The sequence below is a fragment of the Daktulosphaira vitifoliae genome, unplaced genomic scaffold (genome assembly GCF_025091365.1).
Source record: "Daktulosphaira vitifoliae isolate Bord-2020 unplaced genomic scaffold, ASM2509136v1 Scaffold_3, whole genome shotgun sequence".
Classification (NCBI taxonomy): Eukaryota; Metazoa; Arthropoda; class Insecta; order Hemiptera; family Phylloxeridae; genus Daktulosphaira; species Daktulosphaira vitifoliae.
The window spans coordinates 9324750-9346415 of record NW_026099574.1 but is presented as its reverse complement, the minus strand read 5'-3'; the positions used below and the strand labels follow the sequence as shown (position 1 = coordinate 9346415).

The window sequence follows — 21666 nt, the reverse complement described above, 5'->3', positions numbered from 1 at the left end:
ACTCCTCAACACCAGTATTTACTTAAAATTGTTAATAACTTCTGAAATACTGTTCGAAAAATTGTTTTCAATCCGTCATTTTCTTGATTAGATTATTTCCTATTTTATAAGATAGTTAAATACGTAAATTGTCATTTAAAAAATTATTTTTCCAATATTGCATTTATTTTGTGAGTAATCAAGTGGTTTATGATAAACCGATCACTTTTTATATATAGTGTCCAGGATAGTTAGGATCCAGCATAGTTCAAACCAGTATATGTGCCTTTCTTAGCTATTAACTTCAGAATACATAAAAATTCGTATAAAGTATATTTTATAATCACATTTAGAACAACATTTAAAAGAGACGATATTTCATCTGCCCGGAATTATTTTTGTAACATATTATTCTTATATGAAAGTGCATATGATTTAGAGTTTTTTTTTAAGTAGACTTCCTCTTTCAATTTTAAAATATTCACGATTTTTAAAACAGTAAAATGGTGTTAAATTTATATTTGCATACATACAACTCCCCGCAAGGGTTTTTCTTAAAGTAAAAATGCTTCAAGCACGAGGCATGTCGAAATAAAAATGTTTAAACTGATGTCTTCAACGACAAAATACAATTGTTTTAAATCTAACAACATTTCATGTGAACGTAAATAAATGAATTAGAGTTTGTAGAATACATAAATTACTAATTGATAATAAAGAAGTCTAAAGTTTATTTGATATAAATAAAACCAGATTTATTTTTAGAAAACAAATTTTATGTACATTAAATATTCTATAATTATTGAGTGGATTTACATGCATTTTACATTTTGTTTGAGCCACTTTGAAAAGTCCCAAGATTACCTTAATATTATATAATCTTACGTAGCATAGAAATATTTTTTGTTTAAGGGAGAGGATAACTCCCTTTAATTTCCCTCGACACCAAAACCTTTATAATAATATAATACTAAGTTCTAAAGTTAATTAATAAAAATTTGTTGAGATACAAACTATTTACTTATTCTAAGAACGAATTCTACCTTTTAAAGATTGTACAACACATAATCTTATTCATTTGGCCGAGTAAAAAATAACAAAAATACTTATTGAACACTTATGAGTATTAATTCTTTCAGGCTCGATTTTTCATTTTTAACTAAAATGACTCAAAACCCACTCATAATAATGGGTGAAACTAATCTTTGAATATTGGAAAAAAATCAATTTTTGTATTGTTGCTTACAAAATTTTGTATGTTTTGTCATGGGAAGTACTAAAAATTTACAATCGTAAATTAATAAAAAAAAATAATTGGTTGCACAATCCATTTGAGTACTTAATAATGTAGATGGTTTAAAGAGGTTAAAATTTTAATTTTGAATTATATATTGTTTTGATCAATAGTGGGCATTAACTAGTTAAAAAGTAAATTTTTTTTAATTTTTCAACCTAACTAGTTAATTATTTTTCTAATAAACTTTTCAACTTGACTAATTTAATTTTCCGTTGAAATAACTTAGCTTTTTTCAGTTAATTAGTTAAAGTAACACTTAAGCTAAACTCAAAATTTCATAAAAAAATATATTATAATCTGCGCACGTGGTTCAATTTAAAAAAAATCGAATTGTCCCCCCTAAATATTATAATAGCAATACGCATACATTTCTGAATTTTTTCAAAAGTATATGTGATTTTTAACTGATTATGTAACTTTTATAAAAATTGATATACTTATTACTATGGCTAACCCTTGTAAGGTATTTAAAAATAAACCAAAAATCCACCATTGTTAATTAAGACTTTAATCCATGCGGAGTATAAAAACTTTTATCATGTTTGTCTATTATATTAATACGTTAATTTAATAAGGAAGATTATTAATTAAATTTCATTTGAAATAAATATTCATCAAATGATTTTATTATCATTTCATGCATCTAAAAAAACATATTAAAAGCTTTTAATGATCTAAATTATTTAAACATTAAAAGTGCTTTTAAATTGTTATTATATAACTCTAAAATATTAAAATGAATTGCTATGTTTGATATGTATTTTTTAGGTAAAACTTCGTGTTTATAAATATGTTTAAAGAACAGAGTATTTCCGGAACTTTTTCAAAAGTTTAGTTGAAAAAGTTGAGTTTTGTAAAAAAGTTGCTATTTTGAATCCCTTCCTATGAGCAGGTTAAATGTTAGATTTTCAAAAAAACGATATCAAATAAAAGGAAAATATATTATGTTTTAAAAAAAAAAATTATTTTGATTTGTTTATTTTTCAATAAGTTTAATTTTCAGACAAAAAAAGTGAAAAAAATGTCGAAATTTACCGATTTTAAAAATCGTAATTTTAGGGAGGTTTTCACCATTTACGGGAACGAGGAAAATTTTTTTTAAGGTAATGTCTTCAACTATATACGATTTGTGATCTTTTTACGTATTATCGAGAAAAATTAGTCTAGTGAGAGCTGAAAAAAAGTAGTGACAGACACAAAAAATAAAAAAATGAACACATCATGGTAAAATTAATACTTTCTCAGCTTCGCATCGAAGCTAAAATTTTTTATCATTCTTAGCATTCCCTTGTATCACCGACCAATAAAAAATGATTTCAAGAAATTTTAGCCGAAAATTAATATTAAATGAAATAAACTTTTTTAAACTAGTTAAGTATCAAAAAAACTCATCTTATCTTAGCTAGTTAAATTTATAATTTAATAACTTATAACTGTTAATTTATCGACATGTACATTAGGGTGGTCCTTAGCTTTTAGGTGTATAATTTTTTTTTTCGAAATTTGATCGGGCTACCTCCCAAATTTGTTCAAAACTATAAAAAATGGTTCATATTTAATTTCGTTAATTTTGGTCAACCCTAAGCCGAGCCTTATTTGAAAGATTTAACATTGCCACCGATTTTTTGAAACAAAATCCGGTAGATTGGAATGGAAATGTTAATTACCAAAAAGGTAAATCTTTGTTTAATCAGTTGAAAGTCATCAACAATGCAGCTGGACGAGGAGTTTAATTAATAAGTAATTTCAATGAAATAATTATTAAAGATGAAGAACAAAAACAATTTTTAATACAATCGGTTTATGACTATCGTAAGAAATATCCTGACGCAAAAAGAAGTACTCTCTCTAGAGAATTTTAATATTATTTATTTATTGCGAAATTTTAACCTTGCATTTATTAAAATTACAATATTTTTTATAACACAAAAAAATAAATACTTTCTCAGCTTCACACTCAAGCTAATATGTACAGGAAGTTTGTTATTTTTATTTTTCTTATCAATAAGCAAAAATAATCTATTATTTTGTCAATATAAAATTTATTATAGTATAAAACCGAGTTTTTGTTATTTTGTGTTAGAATGAGTCGCTTTATGAGAAAAATACTTATAACAAATATTATTGTAAATTTAATTTTAAAAACATTTTATAATAAGTTATATTTTTCTATAGTTAATATTTTAGGATTTAATCGCAAAAAACTGAAAAACGCCTTTTTTAAAAAAATTTTGAATATTTAACTTTTACGAGGTAAATACTTGACTTAAGACTTTTTTAGTAATGAACTTTATTATTTAAAATATTCATATATACAATTTTTTCTTATAAACGTTTACGTAAATGTCATAGTTTTTGAGATAAACCACAATAACTGAAAAACTACCCTTATTATCGAGTTTTCGACCCTCTTGAGGCTCGGCTTAGAGTTGACCAAAATTAACGAAATTAAATATGAACCATTTTTTTATAGTTTTGAACAAATTTGGGGGGTAGCCCGATCAAATTTCGAAAAAAAAAATTATACACCTAAAAGCTAAGGACCACCCTAATGTACATGTCGATAAATTAACAGTTATAAGTTATTAAATTATAAATTTAACTAGCTAAGATAAGATGAGTTTTTTTGATACTTAACTAGTTTAAAAAAGTTTATTTCATTTAATATTAATTTTCGGCTAAAATTTCTTGAAATCATTTTTAATTGGTCGGTGATGCAAGGGAATGCTAAGAATGATAAAAAATTTTAGCTTCGATGCGAAGCTGAGAAAGTATTAATTTTACCATGATGTGTTCATTTTTTTATTTTTTGTGTCTGTCACTACTTTTTCTCAGCTCTCACTAGACTAATTTTTCTCGATAATACGTAAAAAGATCACAAATCGTATATAGTTGAAGACATTACCTTAAAAAAAATTTTCCTCGTTCCCGTAAATGGTGAAAACCTCCCTAAAATTACGATTTTTAAAATCGGTAAATTTCGACATTTTTTTCACTTTTTTTGTCTGAAAATTAAACTTATTGAAAAATAAACAAATCAAAATAATTTTTTTTTTTAAAACATAATATATTTTCCTTTTATTTGATATCATTTTTTTGAAAATCTAACATTTAACCTGCTCATAGGAAGGGATTCAAAATAGCAACTTTTTACATAACTCAACTTTTTCAACTAAACTTTTGAAAAAGTTCCGGAAATACTCTGTTCTTTAAACATATTTATAAACACGAAGTTTTACCTAAAAAATACATATCAAACATAGCAATTCATTTTAATATTTTAGAGTTATATAATAACAATTTAAAAGCACTTTTAATGTTTAAATAATTTAGATCATTAAAAGCTTTTAATATGTTTTTTTAGATGCATGAAATGATAATAAAATCATTTGATGAATATTTATTTCAAATGAAATTTAATTAATAATCTTCCTTATTAAATTAACGTATTAATATAATAGAGAAACATGATAAAAGTTTTTATACTCCGCATGGATTAAAGTCTTAATTAACATTGGTGGATTGATATAAATAATGATGAAAAAAAAATTTTTTACCATTTTAAGTTTTTAAAATAACTTGCCAAGATATTAATAAGCTATAGGAATATATTTCTTTAAATATAAAAGAAGTCTTTAGATATGGCAAATTTTTGTCCATATAAATGTATTTCCCATTATTTTTTAGTCATATTGTTATTTAGTATAAGTTCTGCTTCAGTTGTTAAGTTTCCAGATAAATTTTTATTTGGTGCTTCATCAAGTGCTTATCAAATAGAAGGTGGCTGGAATGAAGACGGTAAGTAGAACACGTTTTCAGAAAAATAACTTCCCTAATAATTTATAGGGAAATTAGAGTCTTTAAAATAAAAAAAAATAAAAAGTCCTTATTTGCCTTAAAAAAAAAATCGATTTCGTTCATTTGTAAACAACGCTGAAAAAATTGTATGATATAATATACTTAATAAATATTTTTAATTTAACACATAAACGGAAATTTATAATTTTGATAATCATTTAAACGTAATGTGGCAGTTGAATTTCTACTATCATTTGGTACCATTGAAAATACTAATATTATAGCTATAATGCCATATCATGAATTTTATCATGTTACTACAATAACAACGTTGTCACCTAAATCAAAATATCATATTACTGATATTGCAGTAGTGTCCTCCAATCTGTTAATAACCAATATTTTATTTATTTTTATATAATAAATTGAATTTAAATATAAACAAAAAAAAAATTTCTATTAATCAAAAATATTTTTTAATGTGACATAAAAAATGTCAACAAATTTTGTAGCAACTGCCTTTAAATTTAAGATGCTAAAAACGTATTTCTATAGTTTAAAAATTTTAAAGTGAATTTTTGTTACGGACATCTTTGAGTATAATGTTTACATTACTTTCGCTTTGTGTATAATCAGACTTGATGAAATTAAAAAGTTATTATTAGGTTTTGGAACTTGATGATGCATTTATAAAATTTATTCCAAAACATCCAACTTCATTAAAATTTATCATAGATATACAGAATGTTTCATTAAAGATAAGATACTAATTTTCTCGGAGACTATTGAACAATTTTAATTTTTGTTAAAAAAAATATTGTTTGATTCAAAAAACTCACTTTACAATACTATGTAGTAGAATAATTTTTTTTTTCATCCTTTCAGGAATAGAAAACCTTAGCATTAATTTTTTTTAATGAGAAACCCTAATTTTATCTTGATAATATAATTGAAAAAATTAAAAAAAATTTGTTGTTTAAATTGTTTTTTGTGATCAACTGTTTGCCCGGTTCAGCGTGTTAAAGTTTAGTGTGATTAAATCAAATTTCTATCGTTATCTACTGTTCTGTATACAGAATTCATTGATGACTATTAAAAGATGCGTATTATTATAGTTTACCATCATGCATTGTTAGACCACCAGTGTTGAAAACCGTTTGTTAACTACTATAAAAATAATTTATAGGCCATTGACACAGATTATTAATGCTTTTAATTACTAACGGTTGATCAGATAAGTATTATTATAAGAACAAAATTGTTTATAATATTTTTTCTATCATATTATCAAGAAAAACTTATAGATTCTCGTTTAAAAAAATTAATATTAAGGTTATTTATCCCTGAAGGAATGAAAAAAAAATTATTTAACTACTTAGTTTTGTAAAGTTTTATAAATGAAACAATATATTACTTTACAAACATTAAAAATGTTCAATAGTTTTCGAGACAATGAGTGTCTTATCATAAATTATCCTATATACAGTACCAGAGAAATTTTTTATATTTTATGGGAAATAATCCTCCTACGTACCCACAAATCTAAAATCCTAATTAATATACATTGATTATAAAGGATAAAGAAAAATAAAAACAATTATTTATTATGTATGTCCTTGGGATAACTAAAATAAACTTTTAAAATACATTAAGTCCCGAATCCTAGTCACTATTATCAGTCTTGTTAAAGTACTCGAATATTTTTATTTAAATTCTAGTATTTGGATATTTTTTTAGTATTCTTAGTATACTTTTTAGTAGTATTTGTATTTGAAATACTAAGTATTAGGAATATAAACACATTTAGTACTTAAAAGTATCTTTAATTTNCTTGAAATACTAAGTATTATATATATATACACACTTTAGTACTTAAAAGTATCTTTAATTTAAAAATTTTTGTTATCGAGACAGGTGTGGATCCTGTAAGATTTTAGGAGTGATACTTTGCTACTTCTGATAACGTTATACCTTTTTTTCTCAATAACTAGTCATTAAAATTGTCAATTTTAATTGCTTATATACCTTCTTGCGCTTGCGTTGAAATAGAATGGGCCAAACTTATTTATGAAAATCTTGTAATGATCAGATTTGTAAAGTTATATGATATCATTTTGTATGAAGAGTTTTATTGCTGCGAAAAGTCCGAGCGTTCAAAACAATAAAAACAAGTGATACAAAAATTATTAATTAGTTGCTCTATTTTTTTAGGTATAAAAACAAGGTAACTGGTAAATTAATCTTTAAAAGTACACCGAGGCAATGAAGCGGCGGTGGCCTTCTCTCGAATACCTTCTAATATGACTAATAGATATACCTAATAATATAATAGACATACTAGTCAGTAAACTAGTTCGTACTTTAATCAATTATTATAATAATTGATTAAAGTTTGTAATTTGATATGTAAATATTATATCTATTGTTTTATCGTTCTTCACTCAGATTATTAATGCTATTAACTTAGGTAGTGTAAATTCACTTTATATATTGCTGCGGTTGATTTGATATAATTGGATAATTGGAATTCGTTATAAAAGGTTATATATATATAAGATAAAATTTTTACTTCCCAAAACCAAAAAATAAAAAATTGTATCTTCATCGTGTAAATACTTTTGTTCTTGTGAGATCTACATGTATATGTATATCTTATGTATACGTCTACCCACCTCTTAACTAAACCCTGCACATCTTAAAATGAAATACTTAAATTTTAGGAACTACATATATTAATAGTATACCTATTATACAGCGCTTGAATCAAATTATTTGTTTTGTTCTTACGTTACAACAGTTATAACATAAACAATATTTATTGGGTTTTAAATTATCAAAACGTTACGACTTTATAATGTTTACCGTTTTGTGTTATTTAAATAATATTAATTTGTATGTTTTACACGTTTTTCGATATTCAAATGTTATTGAATTATTATATTTCTCATTTTGCGGTATTTAAATGTTATTGACAATTTTTTACATTACTAAAAATTAACCCATTATTGCTCATTATAATTAAGTTACTATATATTTATTGAATAAAATGATATAATATAATTTTCTCTCGGGATATAAGTACGAGGGTTTTATGAGAAAATATAAAATATAGAAAAACAAAAAGATGTTTGAAAATTTATCATATAATAATAATTTAAAATATAAATTATTATGTTTAATTATCACACATAAATTATCCATAACACCACTCGTACCAGTAGTTATCTAAGCTTGTACTGACTATGAGTCGTGTCAATAAATACCTCGAGTAGTATAGGAATTACAAGTGGGTTCTCTATCTTTGTCAGAGAGTCTTTATTAGTAACACTCAAAGATTGGACTAGGCTGGCTAACTTCGTACAAACGTTATTGATTTTCTATACAATATTTTATTCTAGAGATCACTTAATATTTCTGGATCCCTAGTTAATTTATATACTTATAATAATTAACTTTAAGTCTTATAAATCTTCTGTGAAATATGAATTTACCTTAATGATGTCAGAAGTAAGGTTGAAAAAATAAATATACCTCAATTTTCTGTGTGAATTTGAAAATTTGTCGAACCACTTCTTGCACTCGTTGAAAGTTCATAAAGTGAAGCAGGAGTGTGTGAATGACAGTTTTTATGCCCTTTTTATATAAAATATAATTCATCTATATGTGCAAGAAGTGTCACGGCCTTTTACTAATATCTGTTTATTACTCAATTGTGTTATTTATTACATATTATTTTACTTAAAATAAATGATTTGTCACAACTAAAGAATTTCTTATAGTTATTTTGAAAATCCGAGCACGCTAAGTAATTTTTTCAGAAAAGCGTTTTTTTCCTTGTTTTATTATATAATAAGATTACATTAGATTTGTAGTAATGCATTTTTAGACATATTTCTCGGTATAGTTTAAAGGATTGACATGAATATTTTATATTAAATTTGATGACTAATAGACCATAATTTATAGACTACTGAATAATGGGTGGTGAATGTATTATAACACTGCAAACCAAGAAAATTATATCTTTACCGTGTAAATAAATTTCTTCTAAGGTATCAATCCCCATCTCCCTCCCCCCCATAACTAAGCCACTTAACTGACATCTCAGTTTTTTCATACATTGTTGAGGATTCCAAATGAAAATCATTGAAAATCTGTCATGTCGGATTATAATGCTCACTATAAACGGAATAATTTGATTATACAATTTTTCAACAAATTTAAATTTATTCAGTACTCAATTTTAATAAGTATTGAATAATAATATTGTATTAAAGATTTTATGTTTAGCTAACACTTATTACTAAAAATATTGAAAATAAATGAAAATAGACTTACCAATAGATTAAGTTAACAGTGAAATATTGCATCAAACACTATAAAAAAAAACAAACGGTCATAATTTTGTAATAAGAAATAATAACGACTTGATACTGATATAGATTAACTCTAAGCTCCTAAAATAAATTTTGACACTTACCTAAAAAATGTTGCTTTTTACCGAGTTACTAATATGGGTGATATTAACTGAAGGACAGTATTACCAGTATCTCACTTATGTGTTCATAATACTTTTTACTTCAAGTATTCGAACATGAATTCCAAATATATTTGAAAGGTAATTTTAGTATGACTATATTTTAGTATGGTGGTAGATGATTTTAACAAANGATTATTATAAATTGGGTACCATTGCAAAATTGAAAAAAAAATTAGATAGTTTTCAAGATGTATGCTTAACTAATAATGGTGGTAGATGATTTNATATTTTAGTATGGTGGTAGATGATTTTAACAAAAAAATCGGAAGTTTCAACCGTAATAGCTTTCAGGCAACAAAAAAATTAGATCCACTGAAAATTTAAAATGAGAAATATTTTACGATTTCGGTTGAATAATAATTTTATGATTCTAGATTTTTAACGTTTCAATGTACTCAAAACAGTTTATTTTAATATAATAAATTGGTTTTTGCAATTGAAAATTGATTATTTATACATGTTCTTAATTATTTAAATTTTTTGTAATTAATTTGTAAATTTATTACTTTCTATTCTAGGAAAAAGTAAAAGTATTTGGGATGAATTATATCATAGCAGTAACAATGGGACAAATCAAAATTATTTTGCAATACCATTTAATAAATATGCATTCAGCTTTATTAAGAACCATAAATATAAATTTATTGGTATCCAAAAAGACAATCTATTTTTTCAAAATTTGTCACCAGAACCGATTACCCGTTTTCATAGTCCTCTTGAGGATGACAACGTATTATTAAATGGAGACGTTGCATGTGACTCATATCATAAATATGAGGAAGACATAAAATTACTCAAAGAACTAGGAGTACGTTTAGTTTTCATAAAATCTTATAAAATATATTTTATAAGACTTAATAAATTTATAAATTCATTATTTAACATTTTAGTATTAATACTAAATTATTTAATTTACTCAATGAATTAATTTTAAAAAAAATTCAGGTAAAAGTTTATCGTTTTTCATTGAGTTGGCCAAGAATTTTACCAAAAGGACAAGATCATACTATTAACCAAGATGGTGTTGATTATTATCATAAAGTGATAGATTTACTACTCGCTAACAATATCGAACCATTGGTATGTATATTAGATGATTTTACATTATAACTCTATACATAGATAATAATAAAATATTAACTATAATAATTTTTTGTATCATTAATTAGTGAAAAAATTATATGTCCATTTTGTTAAAGTAAAAGGATTGACTTCGTGGATACTAATCACCTTGTGATGATTAAATAACCACAATAACATTTTAGATTAAGATTAATGTTACGCGTCGAGAAGATTATAGGAGTTCCATCTGCGTTACCCTACTGAATCTTCTCGAATCCATTGAACCTTTTAAACGTAGCGTACTCTATAGGCCAATCACTCGTATACGTATTATATTTACAAAATTGTTTACTATACTATAACTTTAAAAAACAATTCATTATTGTATTAATAGGTTACAATTTATCACTGGGACTTACCCCAATCACTTCAAGTTCTTGGTGGCTGGGCAAATGAAAATATTATAAGATATTATGTGAACTATGCAAATTTCGTTTTTAAGACTTATGGAAATAAGGTAAATTAAACAAAATTTAGAATCTAGAATTGACCTACTATTTCATAATTTTTTTCTCAACTATTGAAAATAATTATAAATATAAACATATTGTCGCAGTCGAGAATGAAGAACCTATTATTAATTTTATAATGAATTTTGGATTTTTTGTAATATTAATTCAAAATAAAAATTTTAATTATCTCTGATATTCATTAAATATTAAAATATTTTTGATCTGTTTGGAGTATTTAAAATAAAATAAAATCATTTAATCATTTTTCTTTCAAGATAACTACGATAATTTACAATTAGATTAAAAAAATTTCGCATTACTAACAAAAATAATTAAGCAAACCCTGATTATAATTTAACTTATATACACTCACTATTTTTATAATAGGTTAAGTATTGGACAACGATCAATGAACCCAGGATGATATCTGAGGGTTATGGAGGAAAATATCCACATGCTCCACAATTAGGTGAAGCTTATAGCGGAATAGGAGATTACATGGTTATTCATAATATGCTAATAGCTCATGCTAGAGTCTATAGACTGTATGAAAAGTATTTTAAAACCAAACAAAAAGGTAAGACATATTTTAGTTTATTAGATGTGTTCGACCCATTTTTAACACGCTTATATTAGTTTCACATGTATGAGGGTTGTGGGCTGTGTGTANTATGTATGAGGGTTGTGAGCTATGTGTAACTCTCCACGCGCACGTGTCGCGTCGTCTATGACCTTGAGACTAGACTGTCGTAACGCAGTAACCCCACCCCGCTCANCATGTATGAGGGTTGTGGGCTGTGTGTAACTCTCCACGCGCACGTGTCGTGTCGTCTATGACCTTGAGACTAGACTGTCGTAACGCATTTACCCCACCCCGCTCACATCACGCGGACAACACTATTCCTGTATAATTTTATATTTTTGGTTTTCGTACCCGCACACGCATGCCTGTCATCAATTATATATATATATATATAAACAAATTTTTATTTTGACTGACCAATAGCGTGTAATGCGTCTTACGTGTATATAACAACTCTTTAGTAAAGAGTTTACTAAAGTAAACTTTAGTAAAGAAAATTGAAAAAAATTTCGAAAATTAGCGTTTTACATCTTTTAATTACATAGTAAACGTTTTTTTAAACAGTCGACGCTGAAACCGAAAACAAGAAGGATTATCATATACTTTGTTATAAAGAGTTAAACCAGCTTAGAGCTGATTATATTCATAAAAATTTTATAAATCGACCGCTTCACCACTATAATCTTTCCTTGTGAGTGAGATAACAACTCAGTTTGGAATCAACACTCCCCTTTACAACAACAGCCTAATCATCTATGTCACACATTTTATAGTTAAGATATCATTCATTAAAAAAAAATCTATTATGGTCTATAATAATTTTAATAAGTGTATAATATATAACACAAAAAAAACATGTAACTAATAAGTTACTTGAAAACTTGTTAAAAAAATAAAGATAAACTAAATAGAAAGATTTAAGGTGGTTAATTAACCAAGATTGGGATATTTGGGGTTTTGGTCAATGGGTGAGCATCGAGGTTCTATTGGGGTTGTAGAGTTCGAGGGTTTAGAACAATAAAAACAAGTAAATATAAAATGAAAAAGGGTGTTATTCTTATGTTGAGGTATAATAATAATGTAATTAACTAGCATTAAAAATATGACGTTAAAGTATTCTTGAAGTGGCCCGTGGCCTTCTTTCAGACACCCAGTCAAAGTGTGAGCATAAATCAATTATTGACCATTATTATTATTTAAGGAAGATATTTCACCTAAGTATTATTGTAGAGGCCGAGGCCTTCTGTCCAATACCTTGTCGAGGTGATTATCTTAAAAATGGTGGATATAAATGTGAAAATCTATTGATTTATTATTCTTTACTCAGATTGTTAATTCTAAATAAACGGGATAGATCAAATTGATTTACCTTGTATTCAAATTAATAGTCGTTGATTTGAAGTTGCTTTGATCGTTGATTTAGTATGCGTAGAAATGTCTAATTTAAAATCTCGTTTAAATATACTAATATTTTCACCAATGAAGATATCGAGGGCATATTTTATTATAAAGTTTTAACACAAATGAATTATATTAATCACAAAAATATACTGACTACAACACGAGGCCACGATTTATCAAACGAAATATACGAATGTGTCGAATGAGATGAGATAAAGAAATCGAACGCGATGATGTTCGTGAGGCTATTTGGTCTTTTTATAGTATATTAATTACCCCCAACTTAGGGATATTGCGTCAACGCCTTTTAGTAAATACATTTTTATTGTGACAAAATTAAACATTTCATGATTATTATTTTAAGATAAGGCACGTGGTTAATAATGATTGAGTTATGTAAGAACATTTATTACTATGTTCTTACCACTTATATTACACACGTTTTAATTCTATTTATTTAATTCGTAATACATATTAATTAGCATAGAGGGAGATGCTGATGTGACAATTCTACTCGTCTATAGTCCGGAGCTACTGACGTCGAACTAACAAAGGGCAGTTGTGTTTGAGTGGCCGTTATAGACATAGTTTTCAATATTATTACTTACGTTTTATTTATACTATAACTTAACTTGTTTTATTCAACGACCCGTCTATCGCCAATTATCATCATAGCCAACCAACTCCATCTCACTTGGATATACCTGCTAACCAACTGTACTAGGATTCAGGTCAGACGTATTGTACATTACATACAACTTATATTTACTGAACATCTAACTTTGTCGTTGACATAAGACAATAATCTAATTTTATTTAATAATCTATCTTCTGTAACTAAGGTACACGATTGCCTGTGTCTCCTTTAGGCAATTAAAACTCATTTAAGGAGATAGGGACGATATTTGGGCAGACGTCGGGTAGCTTCCGATTCTTGGTTTTTCCTCAACTATTAAACAGACCCCTAACAGTTAACATGTATACAATTTATAAGACAATGTGTACGGTAGTGTAAGTATTATGACAAATAAATTATTTGTTTGTATACAAGAAATATAAAATACAGATAATAAATTTTTCATTGATAAATATAAGATGCGTAATGCAATGCATTGGGCATATGCCGACAAAGAAATCGATCAATATATTGTAAATGTAAATTTAAAATTAATTGAAATGACGGTTAATTAATAGTTAATAACGAATGCATAAACTAGAATAATATTTTGTCCGATATTCTTAAAAAAAACTTGAACTAATGGTAATTGTGACTAAAATATGTAGTGAAAAAGAAAATAGTAGTCGGGATTTTAAGAGGTCTATACTACTAAAAAGGTATTATTTTTTTTTTTATTTATTAAGTTATAATAATTATTAAGTATCGGCTAGATTTAAATAAATATTTCCTATAGGTATTAATTTAGTATAAAAAAGAAGACTATTATAACATTATGTATTCTATATACAGAATCTATAGGCTTTCTAAAAAAATTCTCTCTAATTTAATTTGAATTTATTGCTTTATTGAACTTTCGGTCAATCAAATCAAATTAGAGAGAACTTTTTTAGTCCTGAATATTCGGCTTGTCCCTAATAATGCGTAATCCAATATACGGTTTAGCGTGTACGTAATGTACCAAATAAATAAATATTGAAGTATATATATATACTTAATGCGTAATCCACTTATGACACACCGCACAATTATATGCTAATGGTATCTGTATATGGCGGAGGAGAAAAAAAAATAACAGTCGCAATACAGACGGCGAAAGCGTAAACAAAAACTAACTAAAAAGGCTGGAAAAGAAAACAACAAAAAAACAGAATCGAGCAACCAGTTAAGGTGTACGTCGGAAACGGAACAGAACGCAATATCGGTAATCCATATTCGGCGGCGGCCTTATCACAGTGTCAAGGGCGGGGAGACGACCGATTGTCATATTAATAGCTGGACGGCTGATATCGAGAGACACGGGTGAGCGCCAGCCTAGAGCAAAAGGCGGTGCCGTGTCACTAATTATTACATAAATGTATAAACAAGTTAACAGGATCTTTTATAGTTGATACGACTTACGTTGCGATAATGTAGTCGACACTGGTTTTGAGGGTATTTAAAAAAACAAACAAACCGAAAAGACGAATATAGTTAGTAACAATTTTCGCACAATATCGCGACACTTTCGCTAGCGTCCGGCATGATCCTCGTCGTGAAAAAGTTAGCAGCGTTGATGGCGACGGAGCGCGGGTGCGGATCGGTTCGTCGAGACCTGTCGTGCGGCACGCCGGAGCCGGTGACGTACGTCCTCGACGATGTCACTTTGACAACGGGAAGAAAACTCAACGTATCATTTGCGGCAGGTCGTCGTCGGCCGTACGACACTTGCTGGATTTTGCACCGTGGCGTATTGCACACGGTGTTGGTCAGTCAAATCCTCATAGTAGGGCGACGTCTGATAAAGGTGGCACGAGTCGCGTGGCCCGTGAAATGTTTGATTCAAAGAAATCTCTGCTCAATTTATGATCAAAAAATTGTTATTTTATGAATTTGAGCTGATGTTAACATTTTCTGATTTTAGGTGAAATTTGCATTTGCTTAGATACATTATGGGGATTTCCAAATAATGAAAATAGCGAAGAAGATAAAAAATCAGCTCAACTATTATTAGATGCTTATGTAATTATAGAATTAAGCTTTTTGGATTTATTATTTGTCTAACTCTATTTATACATCATTTAACAAGGTTGGACTATTCGTTGAACCTTTAGTAACTGGTGAGATCCCAAAAACGTATTTAGAATCAATTAAAGATACGAATAAAAAAAAAGGAATCAATGTTTGGAGAATTATTCAGTATACCGAAGAAGAAAAAAATATATTAATTGGTAATATAACTTTTAATTTTTAATAATAGAATGTTTTTATTCTTATTATTTCCATTATTAAATTGAATGTTATTTGTCCCATATGGCAAGCAAATTCCACAACCTTAACTGCTACACTGTCATTATGGCTTTACCAGTAGAAGTTGGTGAGCTTTAACTAGTTAAAAATTTTATGTACATTAAATATTCTATAATTATTGAGTGGATTTACATGCATTTTACATTTTGTTTGAGCCACTTTGAAAAGTCCCAAGATTACCTTAATATTATATAATCTTACGTAGCATAGAAATATTTTTTGTTTAAGGGAGAGGATAACTCCCTTTAATTTCTCTCGACACCAAAACCTTTATAATAANATTTCCCTCGACACCAAAACCTTTATAATAATATAATACTAAGTTCTAAAGTTAATTAATAAAAATTTGTTGAGATACAAACTATTTACTTATTCTAAGAACGAATTCTACCTTTTAAAGATTGTACAACACATAATCTTATTCATTTGGCCGAGTAAAAAATAACAAAAATACTTATTGAACACTTATGAGTATTAATTCTTTCAGGCTCGATTTTTCATTTTTAACTAAAATGACTCAAAACCCACTCATAATAATGGGTGAAACTAATCTTTGAATATTGGAAAAAAATCAATTTTTGTATTGTTGCTTACAAAATTTTGTATGTTTTGTCATGGGAAGTACTAAAAATTTACAATCGTAAATTAATAAAAAAAAATAATTGGTTGCACAATCCATTTGAGTACTTAATAGTGTAAATGGTGTGAAGAGGTTAAAATTTTAATTTTGAATGATATATTGTTTTGATCAATAGTGGGCATTAACTAGTTAAAAAGTTAATTTTTTTTAATTTTTCAACCTAACTAGTTAATTATTTTTCTAATAAACTTTTTCATTTGACTAATTTAATTTTCCGTTGAAATTATTTAGCTTTTTTCAGTTAATTAGTTAAAATAACAGTTAAGCTAAATTCAAAATTTAAAATAAAATTGATTTTGACCATATGCCAAATTATATTTATATAACAATAAATATAATTTTCTGAAAATTTTCAAAAATGTATGTGATTTTTTTTTAATAACTAGTTTTAAAGATAAAACAATGTAACCAACACTAAAATGTACCAAGCGAATAAAAAAAATATGTTATGTTATCATTAATATTTTCTTCATATTCAGTTTTTAAAGTTGAAAATCGATTCTTAGCATTCCATTACATCACCTACCAATAAAAAATGATTTTGAGAGATTTTAGCCGAAAAATTAATCTTAAATGAGATAAACTTTTTTTAAACTAGTTAAGTATCAAAAAAACTCAACTTATCTAGTTAAATTTATAATTTAATAACTTTTAACTGTTAATTTATCGACATTGTTCATATTTAACTTAACTTAATTTTTATTTCCATTAAATTGCCCAATTTTGCTAGTAGAGCCATAGTTAGGGTGTAGCTATGAGTTTTTAGCACTGTATTGAAAGGGATATGAGAATAATAACTGATTTACATTACTGTTTTACCATGAACCTGAAACTATTTCTACCCAAATCACATCTTACTCAATGACTTTTAAAAAAAGTTATTCCATAAACCTAGTAGACTAATTTTAATAATTTATGGTGGTTTTTGGAAATAATTTTTAATTTTTATTAGATATTTAATTTTTTCTTTGTTTCGCGTTGTGTGATATACGAATTTGTCTATCAGAATAAATCAATCCTCTTTTTATGAATATCATTTTTAGATCTAAGTCTTATATCAAAAATATCTTCTTCTTTATTCTTAATTGAATGATACTGAATTGCTACTGTAATGAAACGAAAATTAAAAAAATTGGTTTTGAACAATAAAACATCAATAATTTATTACAATCATGATTTTATTTTTAGAATGTAGGTAATTTAAACAATTGCTTACAGGATGATATGATGAAATTGCCAATTTTAAAATAACTAAAAGACCAATAATTGATAAATGTTTATATTATTTGAAAGCATATGAAAAAGCATTTTAAATAGTTAATTTTTCATTAAGATAGGAAAAGTACACATAAAATCTAGTATTATTGTGATAAAAGCGTGGGTGCTTTGTGCCATATTTTTCGTATATTGAGCGCCCGACGCTTTTATCACAATAATACTAGTACTTTTCGTTCAATATTGTTTTAAGCTTATTTTAAAAATTATTTTGAACTTTTTAGTTCAATGTGCTCTAAAAGCGTGTTTTTTAAACTTTATTTATTATATGTGTTATTTTCAAGTTGGGTCGGTATTTCAAGTTAACTAAAAAAAGTAATTGTTTTATTAATTAGCAATAATTTTACATTAATAACATTTATCTTTTCTTTTATAATTAGACAGTTAATTTGGATGCAGATTTTAACTCTGTGATCTGTGACACCTTTTTTCAGGAAGTTATGATTTCATATCAGTAAACTATTATCATTCGTTAAATGTTACCGCTATGACAGAAGCAGATATATTTGATCCAAATAATGATTTAAAAACAATTGATCAAAGGGCTATAACACCTAGTTGGGACGAAAAAGAAGAGTTAGAAGACGTAAGATAATAATAATTTTTTTTTAATAACTTGAACTCAATTAATATTTTTTTTATAGACAGTATTGGGATTTAGAAATGTAATGCAGTATTTAAATGATACATTTGGAAAAATTTCTGATATAAGAGAACCCAAATTTTTCATTTCTGAAAATGGGTTGGCTGATGATAGTGAAAATAATAAAAATAAAATTGAATATCATCAGGTAAATATCATGAAAAATACGTGGATTAGTTATTGTTAGAACATAAATTATAATTATATATAAAGTAATATCCTAAATTACTATCATTATTGTGTTATCATGTTATATTTATTACTATAGTATTCAATAGTATTAATTAGTAATACTAATTTAATATACTAAGTTTAATAGTGTTCATAAATATTAAAATTAATTTTATTATAATTCCTAAAAAGTCTTTAATTACACAATAATAATAAAAAAGAGTCGGCATATGTTGAGGGTTAATAATGGTATCATTGTTTCCCAAAAATGTATTCACGAATTTTTAGTAATTTTTGTAGTTTTTAAGTTAAATATTATTTATTTATTTTTTAATTTTAAATTAATATTTATAATGTATTTTTGATTTTAAAAAGTCTTTTCATTTTTTATAAATTGAAAATATTTTTAGGCGATTCTTACCGAAACAAAAAATTTGATTGATGATGGTGTTAATATAATTGGGTATAGCGTTTGGTCGCTAATGGATTCTTTTGAGTGGGTCAGTCCTAGGTAAGCTAAATTAAAAAAGTTAAAGAATAATAAAAACTGTTCATTGTTAAATTTTAATTATTAAAATATAATATAAAATATACGGTTTATTTTTTTAGTTCTAGCAAGTTTGGAATTTATAAAGTTGATTTTAGAGATGCTGATCGACCTCGCACAAAAAAGCCATGTGTGGAGTATTTCCAATATGTTTTTCAAAACAAGACTTTACCAGATATTTCTACAATTCTAAAATGATTGCCTAAATCCTTAGATTACTTTTTGTTTATTTTTCATACTATTTTATTTTATGTAATTTAAAATTATTGTGTTGGACAATGAGGTATAATAATATATTTTAAATCTAATAATAGTTTCTTTATTATTAAATATGTGTTATGCAAGATTATATTCAGATGAATATTAAAATTTANTTATTATTAAATATGTGTTATGCAAGATTATATTCAGATGAATATTAAAATTTACTCCAACATCATTGAATTTATGATAATTTTTTTTAAAAATGGATTGCAGAGGGTTTCAGTTCTTAAATTAGAATGTTGCAGTGTATACAAATGAAAATTAATACATTTATCATTTATTGATAATCTATTAACCAAAATAATGTTCATATAACTTGTAAAAAGTTGTCCATAATAAAATATTCATCATAGTTCTTAATATTTACTATTTGCTTAATTAAACATATGATATCTAAAATTATGGCATTTGTGTTTTCCTTAAATAATGCTTTTTTTATCCTATCAATTATTTAGAGTTATTAAAGTGAAGGTGATACATTGTGGATTTGGGTGCAAGAAGAGCATTTCCTAAAAATATATATTTTAAATATTATTTTTATATAAATTAGTTTAAAGATTCAAATGTAGGTCACTTTTTCTGTTTTGCTAATATGGTAATACTATTACCATCATTTTACAGATTGAGTCTCAAATAAAGTAATCATATTATAGTTTTGTTTCTATTAGTGTTAATAAAGTTATAAATAAATAATATATTTGAAAATAAAAATGTATTTCTTGCACTAGTAGTATTTACCTATGTTGTTTTAATTTAAAAGATTAAACAACAATAATTTTACAGTAAAAAACGTCATAAAATATATTTATTTATTTCCACACATTGCTTTAATATGTCATCTGACTGTTCCTCAATTTTTTCTTGATTCATATAATATTATTATATGTATCAACATATTATATTATATATGACTTAGTTTATTATAGTAAGTCGTTTAACGAAACACAAAGCAACGAGAATAATAGACTGAGAAAGAGCTTTTATCGTCAAGTTTAGCTTTTGGCGATATATAATACTAATGGTCGTATGTTACCTGAATAATTGATGGGAAATTAGGAAGAAATGTATTCTATACGACAAAGGAATTTCTACGATATCATACTATATATTTTCCTTTGAGTAATTCATGTGATTTTTCATCAAATATTTTACATACATGTAGTATAGAAGACGTTGATTATAAAAATATATTTTTGCAAATAGTGAATTTTCGCAAAAATGCAGCTAGAACATCAATGAACTTAATTTGTATTGAATTAAAATTATAATTGATTGTGTTAAGTATTTAGTAAAGAAAACTATAAAAATATATAAGATTAATATATCATATCATAATATAATTAATATTATGTATATACCGAAAAAATATATCGGCATAAAAATAATTTGTAATAATAGCATTATTATTATTTTTTAGTTTTACAGCCTATTAATTAATTACATTTTAAGGTTATGTTGACATTCTTCGAATAGTATATTTTTAAACTGATTGTAGCTAAGATATGGTTTATTATTACAATCCACTATGTAATATTCAGTTGTAAAAATGCTCAATAATAATCGATAAGAATTATTTTACTGGTTCAGTTGTTAAATAGTTGACTGTTATTTGTTTACTTATATTTTATATTTAAGACAATTCTTTAGTTAAGTACCCTATAAGCCCAATTATTAAAAATAAATTTTGAGTATAAATAGATTGCTTTAAAAAATAAATGCAGTGGCGGCTCGTTTATTGGNTGCTTTAAAAAATAAATGCAGTGGCGGCTCGTGGGTGCTTATTGGAGATTGCAACTTTAAATATACTACCGCTAATTATTGGCATAAACAATTGTTAAATTAAATATAATAAAATAAAACACAATACACATATTATTATTTTAAAGGTCGCAGTAGAAAATAAAAATGAAAATAAATATAGTTTAAAAAAACACGCTTTTAAAGCACATCGAACTAAAAAGTTAAAAATAATTTTTAAAATAAGCTTAA

At 25.8% G+C, this 21666-nt stretch overlaps 1 protein-coding gene and 1 long non-coding RNA gene across 3 annotated transcripts in view; one reads left to right on the top strand and one right to left on the bottom strand.

Annotated features, from left to right (window-relative positions):
• Nucleotides 1–19726, top strand: part of LOC126900399 (myrosinase 1-like) — a 53243-nt gene extending 33517 nt beyond the window's left edge. The window contains exons 1-11 of one of the 2 annotated variants that reach the window (XM_050676084.1): nucleotides 4831–5074; nucleotides 10133–10422; nucleotides 10560–10694; nucleotides 11071–11193; nucleotides 11576–11765; nucleotides 15752–15849; nucleotides 15917–16058; nucleotides 18487–18638; nucleotides 18697–18843; nucleotides 19277–19377; nucleotides 19476–19726. In XM_050676084.1, the coding sequence (XP_050532041.1) occupies nucleotides 4918–5074; nucleotides 10133–10422; nucleotides 10560–10694; nucleotides 11071–11193; nucleotides 11576–11765; nucleotides 15752–15849; nucleotides 15917–16058; nucleotides 18487–18638; nucleotides 18697–18843; nucleotides 19277–19377; nucleotides 19476–19611 (1671 nt within the window). In that variant the 5' untranslated portion in view covers nucleotides 4831–4917 and the 3' untranslated portion in view covers nucleotides 19612–19726. Of the gene's footprint in view, nucleotides 1–4830; nucleotides 5075–10132; nucleotides 10423–10559; nucleotides 10695–11070; nucleotides 11194–11575; nucleotides 11766–15751; nucleotides 15850–15916; nucleotides 16059–18486; nucleotides 18639–18696; nucleotides 18844–19276; nucleotides 19378–19475 lie in introns of those variants that run through there. The other variant, XM_050676085.1, reaches the window with a different exon arrangement.
• LOC126900417 (uncharacterized) lies at nucleotides 8846–13464 on the bottom strand. Its single transcript, XR_007702855.1, has 3 exons — nucleotides 13141–13464; nucleotides 9413–9450; nucleotides 8846–9253 (listed from the first exon to the last, which is right to left on the bottom strand). It is a non-coding gene; the product is annotated as an uncharacterized LOC126900417 (long non-coding RNA).
• Nucleotides 19727–21666: the final 1940 nt, after the last annotated feature.